Genomic DNA, 12,202 nt, shown 5'->3' on the forward strand with positions numbered 1-12,202 from the left:
GTTGGCAATCCCAACCTTCCACCATCACCCTCTGCTTCCTTCCATAAAGCCAAATTTCTATCCATTCAGCTATCTCTCCTTGGATCTAATCCTCCAGAGCAGCCTACCATGCAGAACCCTGTCAAATGCTTTACTGAAGTCCATGTAATATACATCTACAGCTCTTTCCTCATCGACCTTTTTGGTCAAGTCTTCAAATAACTCAATCAGACGTGAGACAAAACCATGCTGACTATCCCTAATCAGCTGATATATCCTATCCCTCAGAATACTCTTGAATAACTTTCCGACGAGCACACTGGCCTGTAGTTCCCAGCATTTTCCCTCCAGTTCTTGAATAGAGGCATATTTGCCACCCTCCAGTCTTCTGGCACCTATCCAGTATTTAAAGACGACTCGTAAATTTCAACTGGGGCTCCCACAATTTCCTCTCCAGCCCTACAATGTCCTCAGATACATTTGATCAGGTTCTGGAGATTTGCCTACCTTCATACACAATAGTACCTTCAGTGCCTCTTCGACCGTAACACTGACTGCTCTCAAGACACTTCCATTGACTGCCCCAAGTTCCTCCGACCTGCTGTCTTTCTCCTCGGTAAATACAGAGAAATACTCATTGAAGAATTTGCCCATTTCCATTGGCTCCACACAGAGGTGACCACGTTGATTCCTGGGGGGTCCCACTCTCTCTCTAGTTACCCTTTTCTCCCTTATGTATTTATGAAATCTCTTGGGATTGTCCTATACTCTGCCAGAGCTGGCCACTTTTTACCCATGTATATGCCTATACATGATTAACATCAAGCCATCCACATGAGTGAGATTAGAGGCTGGTGTATGATAGGTGGAATCAGATGGAGAGAGGATGATGGGCAAGGTGGGGGAGGGCATGAGCGTCAATGGGAAGTGTATCGTTTAGTTTGGACATAGAGCGTGGAAACAGACGCTTTAAAACCCACCAAGTCTACATCAACCAGTGATCAAATGGGATAGTCAAGGACGGAGTTAAAGGGAAAGGGAGTAAAGGGATAGTTAATGACCCCAGAATTAATGGGAAAGAAAGCTCACAATGGGATAGGAGAGTATGGCCAAGTGTAATAGGGATCAATGTGAAAGGTGAGATGCGTAAGGAATTAAAAGTATTGTATTTGAATGCGCAAAGTATAAGAAGTAAAGTAGATGAGCTTGAGGAGCAGATAGGGGTTGGTAGATATGACATTGTGGGGATTGTGGCTGCAGGAGGATCGGGTCTGGGAACTTAATATTCAGGGTTATACATCCTGTAGAAAGGACAGGCAGGTGGGCAGAGGAGGGGGGGGGGGGGGGGGGTAGCTCTTCTGGTGAGGAATGGAATTCAGTCCCTTGCAAGGAAGACATAGAAACATAGAAACATAGAAAATAGGTGCAGGAGTAGGCCATTCGGCCCTTCGAGCCCGCACCGCCATTCAATATGATCATGGCTGATCATCCAACTCAGTATCCTGTTCCTGCCTTCTCTCCATACCCTCTGATCCCTTTAGCCACAAGGGCCACATCTAACTCCCTCTTAAATATAGCCAATGAACTGGCCTCAACTACCTTCTGCGGCAGAGAATTCCAGAGATTCACCACTCCCTGTGTGAAAAAAGTTTTCCTCATCTCGGTCCTAAAAGATTTCCCCCTTATCCTTAAACTATAACCTCTTGTTCTGGACTTCCCCAACATCGGGAACAATCTTCCTGCATCTAGCCTGTCCAACCCCTTAAGAATTTTGTAAGTTTCTATAAGATCCCCCCCTCAATCTTCTAAATTCTAAAGACATAGGGATTGATGAGGTAGAGTCACTGTGGATTGAGTTGAGGAATTGTAAAGGCAAGAAGACACTAATTGGTGTTATCTACAGACCTCCAAATAGTAGCCCGGATGTAGGGTGTAAGTTGCAGCAGGAGTTAAAACTGGCATGTAACAAAAGTAATGCCACTGTGGTGATGGGGGATTTCAATGTGCAGGTAGACTGGGAATATCAGGTTGGTTCAGGATCCCAAGAAAGAGAGTTTGTAGTGTGCATTCGAGATGGATTCTTAGAGCAGCTTGTAATGGAGCCAACCAGAGAAAAGGCAATTCTGGATTTAATGTTGTCCAATGAACCAAATTTGATAAAATAACTCGAGGTAAAGGAACCGCTATATTTAAGAGGGAGTTAGATGTGGCCCTTGTGGCTAAAGGGATCAGAGGGTATGGAGAGAAGGCAGGATACTGAGTTGGATGATCAGCCATGATCATATTGAATGGCGGTGCAGGCTCGAAGGGCCGAATGGCCTCTACTCCTGCACCTAGTGGTCATAATATGATTAGTTTTAATCTGCAATTTGAGAAGAAGGTTAAATCGGAAGTGTCAGTGATGCAGTTGAACAAAGGGGACTATGAAGGCATGAGAGGGGGAAACTTTATTTCTTAGTCCCCTACCTGGTCGGAGAGGCAGCATCCCTCCGAGCTGCTTCTTCGCCCCGTCCTTGCGGCCTACCATTGAGAATGGAGCGGCGTTTCCTGTCAGGACCGGCTGGGACTACAGCATCGGCGGCGGTGGCGCAGCGCTACCAACACGGAGTGGGTGATGCCTTACCGGGTCGCGGTGCGGTAAGCTCCGGAGCGCTGTGGCCGGCGACTTCCAACATCGCGGAGCTGTGGCTGCGAGCGTCCGGCCGCGGGCGGCGCTGGATTTGGAGCGCGTGGAACCTGGGATCGAGTTTGCCGGGTCGGAGCTCCAAGCTGAGGACTACGATTGCCCCGGTCTCCGGGGAGGAGGCAGCCGCTCCAGACTTTTCCAAGCCGCTGAGGAATGTTTCACTCGACGCCGGAGTTCCATCTTCATGGCAAGACGGCCCTGAAAATCATCGGACTGGCTGCACGGCCACAAATGGGCCCCGACCTCGGGTGTTTCACAGAGGAAAAGGGCTTAACTTTTTGGTGCCTTTCCCCACAGCGGAAATTTTTGATTCTGCTTTGGGGGGACGTTTGTGTTGAACTCTATAATGTGTTGTGTCCATTCTCTTTATTTTTTTAACCTTTTTTTATGGTTTGTATGGAAACTTATTATGTATTTTATGTAAAGCACTTTGGTGTCAATGCGAGTTGACTTAAAACGTGCTATATAAATAAAACTTACTTACTTACTTACTTACTATGAGAGAGGAGCTGGCCAAGGTAGACTGGAAAGGGATACTAGCAGGAATGACGGTGGAACAGCAATGGCAGGAATTTCTGGGTCATAATCCCGAAGATGCAGAATCATTTCATTCCAAAAAGGAAGAAAGATTCTAAGGGGAGTAGGAGGCAACTGTGGCTGACAAGGGAAGTTAGGGATAGAATAAAACTAAAAGAAAAGATGTATAACACAGCAAAGAGTAGCCGGAAGCCAGAGGATTGGGAAACTTTCATAGGACAACAGAAGGAAACAAAACGGGCAATACGGGCTGAAAAGATGAAGTACGAGGGGAAGCTGGCCAGGAATATAAAGAAGGACAGTAAAAGCTTCTTTAGATACGTTAAGGGAAAAAGAATAGCAAAGTCAAATGTGGGTCCCTTGAAGGCAGACACGGGTGAAATTATTATGGGAACAAGGAAATGGTGGAAAAGTTGAACAGGTACTTCGGATCTGTCATCACTAAGGAAGACACAAACAATCTCCCAGAAGTACTGGAGGACAGAGGATCTAAGGGGGTTGAGGAACTTAAATAAATTTTCATTAGGTGAGAAATAGTATTGGGTAGGCTAATGGGACTGAAGGATGATAAATCCCCTGGGCCTGATGGTCTGCATCCCAGAGTCCCCAGGGAGGTGGCTCTAGAAATAGTGGACACATTGGTGATCATTTTCCAATGTTCAATGTCCTGTGGATTGGAGGATAGCTAATGTTATCCTCCAAATTCCTAATGTTTTTAAGAAAGGAGCGAGGGAGAAAACGGGGAATTACGGACCAGTTAGCCTGACTTCGGTGGTGGGAAAGATGCTGGTCAATTATTAAAGAGGTAATAACGGGGCATTTGGATAGCAGTAAAAGGATTAGTCCAAGTCAGCATGGATTTATGAAAGAAAAATCATGCTTGACGAATCTTCTGGAATTTTTTGAGGATGTGACAAGTAAAATGGATGAAGGAGAGCCAGTGGATGTAGTGTATCTAGACTTTCAGAAAGCCTTTGATAAGGTCCCACACGGGAGACTAGTGACTAACATTAGAGCACATGGTATTGGGGGTAGGGTGTTGATATGGATAGAAAATTGGTTGGCAGACCGGAAGCAAAGAGTAGGAGTGAACGGGTCCTTTTCAGAATGCGGTGGTGAGTGGAGTGCCGCAAGGCTCGGTGTTGGGGCCGCAACTGTTTACCATATATATTAATGAATTGAAAGAGGGAATTAGGAGCAACACCAGCAAGTTTGCGGATGACACAAAGCTGGGAGGCTGTGTGAACTGTGAAGAGGATGTTAGGAGGTTGCAGGGTGACCTGGACAGGTTGAGTGAGTGGGCAGATGCGTGGCAGATGCAGTATAATATAGATAAATGTGAGGTTATCCACTTTGGTGGAAAAATACAAGGGGGCAGATTATTATCTCAATGGGGTTAGGTTAGGTAAGGGGGAGGTGCATGGAGACCTAGGTGTCCTTGTACACCGGTCACTGAAAGTTGGTGTGCAGGTACAGCAGACAGTGAAGAAAGCTAATGGAATGTTGGCCTTCATAACAAGATGATTTCAGTATAGGAGTAAAGAGGTTCTTCTGCAGTTGTATAGGGCTCTGGTAAGACCACACCTTGAGTATTGCGTACGGTTTTGGTCTCCTAATTTGAAGAAGGACATCCTTGTGATTGAGGCAGTGCAGCGTAGGTTCACCAGTTTGATCCCTGGGATGGCGGGACTGTCATATGAGGAAAGATTGAAAAGTCTAGGCTTGTATTCACTGGAGTTTAGAAGGATGAGGGGGAATCTTATAGAAACATATAAAACTATAAAAGGACTGGACAAGCTAGATGCAGGAAAAATGTTCCCAATGTTGGGCGAGTCCAGAACCAGGGGCCACAGTCTTAGAATAAAAGGGAGGTCATTTAAGACTGAGGTGAGAAAAAACTTTTTCACCCAGAGAGTTGTGGATTTGTGGAATTCCCTGCCACAGAGGGCAGTGGAGGCCAAATCACTGGATGGATTTAAGAGAGTTAGATAGAGCTCTAGGGACTAGTGGAATCAAGGGATATGGGGAGAAGGCAGGCACGGGTTATTGATTGGGGAGCCATAAAGAGCAGCCATGATCACAATGAATGGCAATGCTGGCTCAAAGGGCCAAATGGCCTCCTACTGCACCTATTTTCTATGTTCTATGTTTCTATTTTCTAAAAAGCTGGATTGGTGTCTGAAGAAGTCTCCACCCGAAAGGTCACCCATTTCTTCTCTCCAGAGATTCTGCCTGTCCAGCTGAGTTACTCCAACTTTTTGTGTTTAGCTCAAGAGGGTTGTAATGGACAGAGCACAGGTACTCCGTAAGATAGTTAAAAATATTATATGCTTGGTTTTATGAGCTCGTGTTACAGGTCCATGGGTGGTAGCGAAGCGACAGATATTATGACTGCTGTGGGCTGTGCTTGAAGAGGCAGCAAGGGAGGGAACCAAGGAGATGGTTTGTGGTCCCTGCAATAGCAGAGGGACTGGGAAAGAGGTGAGTGGTAGTGGGATTGTATAGGACCTGGCAGAAGATGATGTGTTGGATGCGGGTGGAGGCTGGTGGGGTAAAGGTGAGTTCCAAGGGAACGCTACCTCTTCTTAGACACAAAAAGCTGGAGTAACTCAGTGGGACAGGCAGCATCTCTGGAGAGGAATGGGTGACGTTTCTGGTCGAGATCCTTCTTCAGACCCGAAACGTCACCCATTCCTTCTCTCCAGAGATGCTGCCTGTCCCGCTGAGTTACTCCAGCTTTTTGTGTCTATCTTCGGTTTAAACCGGCATCTGCAGTTCCTTCTAACACACTTCCTCTGTATTGTCTGGGGAGAGATGAGAACACGTACAGGAAATGGAGAAAAGGCATGTGTGAGCTCGGTCAACTATCCTTAATATTATCTGCCAGGTAACAGACGTGCACATGTCTCATGCCCCCCTTTTGCCTTCATTTTAATTTCATTTCATATGCTTCTCAATCCTCCTCCTGGGATGGACCTAATCTTAGCTGCATATACCTGGCCCTTGCCTCTTTTCCCTCCTCATGCATGTTCCTTACTCCAAGTTGCCTTCCCTTTCATTCTAACAGGATCATGAAGACCTTGAATTCTTACTATCTCACTTTTAAAAGCTTCCCACTTTCTAGATGTCCCATGCCCACAACCTGCTACAATCAACATTTGCAAGTTCCTGTCTAACATCATCAAAGCTGCAAGGTACACAAAAATGCTGGAGAAACTCAGCGGGTGCAGCAGCATCTATGGAGCGAAGGAAATAGGTAACGTTTCGGGCCGAAACCCTTCTTGGTATGCCTACTTTGTTCTGTCTACTCCATCATCAAAGCTGGCCTTGCCCCAATTTAGAATTTAGCTTATCAATAACTATTTTAAAAACAGAATTGTCATTATTGTTGCCAAAGCGCTCACCCATTGACACTTCAGTCACTTGCCTTTCCCTATTTCCTCAGTGTAGTTCAGGCTCACCCTTGGAGACCCATCTACATATTGCCTGAGAAAACATCCCTCAACACACTTTCACGCTATCTAAACCCTGGCAAGATTATCTATTATTTTGTAATAGGTAAGACACAAAATGTAGATTTGTAACAAGATTTATTTCATACTTGTACATTTAGAGTTTAAACAAATGAACGGCAGGTGTGTGTGTGTGTGTTGTGTGTGTGTGTGTGTGTGTGTGTGTAGGTGTGTGTGTGTGTGTGTGTGTGTGTAGGTGTGTGTGCGTGTGTGCGTGTATGTGTGTGTATGTGTGTGTATGTGTGTGTGTGTGTGTGTGCGTAGGTGTGTGTGTGTGCGTGTGTGTAGGTGTGTGTGTGCGTGCGTGCGTGTGTGCGTGTGTTTATATATGTTTAACTACACGTTTTGTTGTACTGTTCCCGTTGTCGCACATTCGCACTGGCAAATCCATCGGCTGTCAGACATGTGATGGGGCGGTAATGCAACCTTCCCAAAATTAAATCATGGGAAAAAGAGAACCAGTTTTATTCAGTTTTGATGCATATTAATTTGGACATGGACATTAAATTTACAAACATCTGTAGGACCAAGTAAACAAAACCTTGTCATAATATGTACGAAAATAAATAGAAATACTTTTTTTGGTTATGTATTTTTAAGCTACATGTTCAAACAATTGTAAAATATTAAACCTCCTACACTTGGTTGCAAAACAGCAAATAAAATATCCTGGTCACGGGCATCAAGAGTTGGATTTTCAACTATATTCCAAACCTACCTAACCAATATACTAGTGCATGTAAGATTGATACTTCCCAATGTTAATATTACCCAAGTCATGTCTTTGTGGCAGTTAAGGAATAAAGAGCAGCAAGTAGCCACATATTCATTAAAAAAGTGTTCATTCAAGTAAACAAAAATTGTTCAAGACACAAACCCAAATCTTCATGGACTCACGGTCGGATTGGCACTTGTGTGAAGAAAAAACAGGAGTGCATTAGAATTTAGATTTATTTGTTCCACAGGAAGTCTGTTGTTATATCTTTGCAAGGAATGGCCACAAGTGCAAAAAACATATGTAAAATAAGTGTCAGTTACAAGTTAAAAATACAGAAGTCATCGTACTTATAGCAGCGTGATGTCAGCACTTGAAAATGAGCTGTGTTAGCCTGTGGTTGCTCCACAGAATTATTGTCAGCAACAGTATTGCAAATTATAACAGCTCAAATCTATTCAAATTGAAACTCTTTCCCTGCTAAATTGCACATTTAAGCATTATATATCAAAATATCTGTAGAAAAATTGTACAAAAATGCACTAGACGAAGATGCCTTGTAACATTGAAATACTAACGGAGAGAATCCTGACAGGAAGGCCTCATCAAAAATTTGCATAGTTGGCAAATGGATGTTTTTGAATTTTGATGATAAATTGCAGTAGCATGAAATGCTACTAGTGTTAATTTTTTGGGGTTTTTTTTTTTAATTGTGTGAAATTTGCTTACAGTATCCTTGAAGGAATATTATTTGCTGTTCTGCTCACGATTGAAACCAGAAAATCCCAAAATATCTATGGTTATAGATGCTTGTAGCAATATGGTTAGTGAAAGCTCCATTCCTCAAACAATAAATAGGTAATGGGATACATCAACATATGGAATATACTCAGACACTCTTTAAATTTCACAGCATTTTCACATTGAACACTTTTGTCAGCAGTAAGAATTTGGGGGCAAATGTTAGTTTTCTGTTTTTATGAAATAATTTGCCAGTGAAATTTAAACCTAAAGTGCAGTATTGATAGCAACAAATAAATCCCAGCTTTAAATACACCATAGAGTTTGAAATGAAGAATACATTCATCTTTGACATTGAAGAACTGTTTAGGTCAATACTACAATATACACTTTCTTCCTTACAAAGATTAAGCAACTGGGATTGCTTTGAGTAAGGAAGTTATTTTAAATCCATTTTACAGCCCTTTTATTTGAATCCAGATTGAACTTCACATTTGTAACAGAATTTTAGATTTTCATTGTTGATTTTAGTAACCACGTTTATAAAATTAGAGATCAGCATTTAAAAAAAAAAGAAAAATCATTCTCAATCCCCGCCCATCAAAAGATCCACCCAATTCAAGTTATTCATTAGCCATTCCATAAAATTCAGTATAATTTCCAACATATTGTACTGTTATAAAGATGAGTATAAAATGAGCACAAAGGACATTATATGGAACACAATTGTTAACTCTAGCACTGAAAGGCTTTCCTACAATGAACATGTTTAATCTTTTCATGGTTACAAAAGTGCAACAAATTTCAGTCGTCCAGTGTTTCCAATTCATGTAGAAATGCTTAAACCATCAAAGATATTTTTAAAAGTCCCAAACCTCATACTAGGTTTGTTCTTTTTATTATTTCCTTTACTCTTTAGCAAAGACCACGAGCCAAAAATCTGGAGTAATTCAGCGGATCAGGCAGCATCTCTGGAGAGAAGGAATAGGTGACGTTTCAGGTCGAGATCCTTCTCAAATAAGCACAAGAGTTACCAGTTCAGAAAATGTTTTGAGATAATCCCAATGAGGATTATTTTAAAAATAAATTATTAAACTACAGTATGCAACCAGGTAATTTTGATGTCTAAATTTTAGTCACTTAATCTTTGTCCTACTGTAAAATCTTTGAAAATCTGGTTCTGAGTCCATAGTTATGATGTTGAATATGTACACACTAGAAACTGTCTGGTCTGAAGCAATGGAAATTGTAAGACCGTCAGTGTGAGAGAACCAAGTTAAATTAAACCAAGCTATCATAACTGTGTGCCCAACTGGTATGATCTTTACCGCAATACACACTCTTCAGGTATCTCGTAGACTGATCCATTAGAGCTGATTTTCCAGAACTACAACCAAAATTAAAACTATCAATTTAAAACAACACCAATTACTCTCAAACAAAATCCAAGTTCAGAGTGGTTCTCCAATACCTGTTGTGCAATTTATCTTCCCAATACAGCCAAGCTGATTGCCACAGCAGTAGAGAGAAATGGATTAGCCGATTATAGAATGCAGTCTCCCAGCACAGAAAAGCCCCACTTCATAATGATTTGTATCCCAAATTCACAATGGATGCCATTTTCTTTAAAAATGTAAATGTTAAACTGTAGAACTATATGCTAGTACATGTGTATTAAAGTGTTCAAATAATATCAAATCTGTTAAAATATTGACAACTATTCCCTTGCCAAAGCACCAAGGTTATCAATTTTTAAAAAAATAATTAAATGTTTCCTTTTTAATAAAGTTAGTGTGAATTTTATACTTGCTTCAAGTTTTTTCTTCTTCTGTTTTTCCTCCTCATATCCCAACAAATTAAATGTCCTCTTCCCAGTGCATTTTAAATTCTAAAGTCTCAATCACAAATAACGTAACATTCAGCTGCACCTTACTCAGCCTCAGAGTCGTAACCCTAACCCTAATCATGTAAATTCAAATCGATCTCAAATACACATGGATAAATACCTCTAAAATTAGCATGAAAATCTCCATCACATGCCCAGTCAATAACTAAGCTAATAGCAAATAGGATCTAAATCCAGCTAGTAAATGGATTGATTTAACACGCAGTTTGTCTCCCAACTGCCACAAGAAGTACTTCCAGAAATAATTTTATTGTTCGAGGGAGTGAGGGAAGTGCGAATATTGCAAAGATTTTGACTTCCCAAAGCAAAAAGGTGGCACAAAAACTGTAGATAATTCCAATTACCACCCAATCTCTTTTCAAGGCAAGTGGTTTTAACATAGTTGTTTGGCATAAACCTGGAATTTGGATATTCAGGAGGCACCCCCTGAGAAAACTGAAGCAAGTTTACAAACTCAAAGAAGGTATCCAATTGTGTTTTCAAACTTGGCCTGGAGATGAGCATGGTCACAGTAGTCTTATACCAGATGCTTGGCAAGGGATATAAATATTTATTTTAATGTAACAGGTGAAATAAATAATGGCTGATATTCACAAGACTGCAGTGTGCAGCTTCCAGTTTACAGATTAAATACACTCAATTCCTAAACAAACCAAGTCTGTATTTTAAACACATGATCAATAGCTGCTCCTACACATCTGGCAAGTTTGACATTTGAATTTTCATCAATACAGTACATAGCTTACATTTTATAGCCAACTGCATTATCAACTCATACCAAAAGCTGTGTCCTGCTTTCCCAAATCATTCCCAAAACTTGTAACACCCTTCTCTCTTTCAAAGAAAAATGTACAAATTAAATCTGAATGTTCAAATTAAGCCATAATCAAGCAAACCTAACAAGTTTAAACAAAATGTAATAACAAGGAACTGCAGGGCTGGTTCGTACCAAAGATAGATACAAAATGCTGGAGTAACTCAGCAGGTCAGGCAGCATCTCTGGAGAACATGGATTGGTGACATCACCTATCCATTTTATCTAAAGCTGCTGCCTGACCTGCTAGGTTATTCCAGCCTTTTGCGTCAATCTTAAGTTTTTTAACACCTTAAACAGCTCTAATTGTAGCAAATATACATTTAATCAGCTCAAAATACTACATATACCAATTCTGAATGTTGATAGGTTTCCCAAATACACTACTCTTAACTTTCCAGAATCTTGGCACCGCCCTTGATTAATGTTAATTGCAACTGATTACTTCAATAAATCTGCACATTCACCATGTTGAGAATTATCAGAAGCCCATACTCACTCATTTTATGAGATATTGCAAAGATACTGCAATATCTCAGGCTGTCATTATCCAGGCCAGCAAACAAAAGCAACACAGGCAACAATCCAAAGGATATTTTTTCCGATACATTGTTTTTACCAACTAATTGATCAAATGGCATGTTTACTCAATAACGTAGCAACCAGTCATTAGGACTCTACAGAAACAACCTACACATTTTACAGTTATAACAATTGACTGCAAACCCAAAACTTTGCTCCATGAAGTTTGATACTGTTGTATTAAAGCATTCAATCCAGCAGAATTAAGATATATACTGGATTTCGACCAGCTTTATTTCTGGGAGAATTGCCTTTTACATATGGATGAGGTATGTTGCACACACAGAAAATAAATCAGGTTCCAATGTAATGGGAATTAAACAAAGGGAAGTGCAACAGTTACCCCATAACTCCTTAGATTCAAATGAAGCAGAGTGCACAACATTTTGTACCAAATTCATTTATCTCTTCAAACACTTTTTCCCTGAAGGAATGAAAAAAAATTACCTCTCAATTCAACTTAATATGTGGTGGTGATTGGGACAGGGGAGCGAGGAGGTGGGTGAGGCTGCATTTGGCTGCTTGTATTTTGCTGAACACATTACAACTGGAAACCCTCCATAGGTGCTTCTTGTTGCTGAAATAGAAATTGCTGTGCACTTTCATCCACTTGTGGAGCAATGCTGCTGTCCTCCTCCTCCACACCAAAGTAGTGCTCAATGAGATCAAATGCCTTCTGATAGATTTCCTGATTCTCATGGCTCTGCAAAAATTCTATTTTATCGAGACC

The 12,202-nt window shown here is 41.3% G+C and overlaps 1 protein-coding gene across 2 annotated transcripts in view; it reads right to left on the minus strand.

Moving 5' to 3' along the window:
- Positions 1-7,157: 7,157 nt before the first annotated feature.
- LOC129709970 (importin subunit alpha-7) overlaps positions 7,158-12,202 on the minus strand; it is a 56,032-nt gene continuing 50,987 nt past the window's right edge. For both annotated transcript variants that reach the window (XM_055656687.1, XM_055656688.1), the window contains exon 14: positions 7,158-12,201. In XM_055656687.1, coding sequence (XP_055512662.1) covers positions 12,014-12,201 — 188 coding nt within the window. In that variant the 3' untranslated portion in view covers positions 7,158-12,013. The remainder of the gene's footprint in view (position 12,202) is intronic.

Source organism: Leucoraja erinacea, chromosome 26 (genome assembly GCF_028641065.1).
Source record: "Leucoraja erinacea ecotype New England chromosome 26, Leri_hhj_1, whole genome shotgun sequence".
Classification (NCBI taxonomy): Eukaryota; Metazoa; Chordata; class Chondrichthyes; order Rajiformes; family Rajidae; genus Leucoraja; species Leucoraja erinaceus.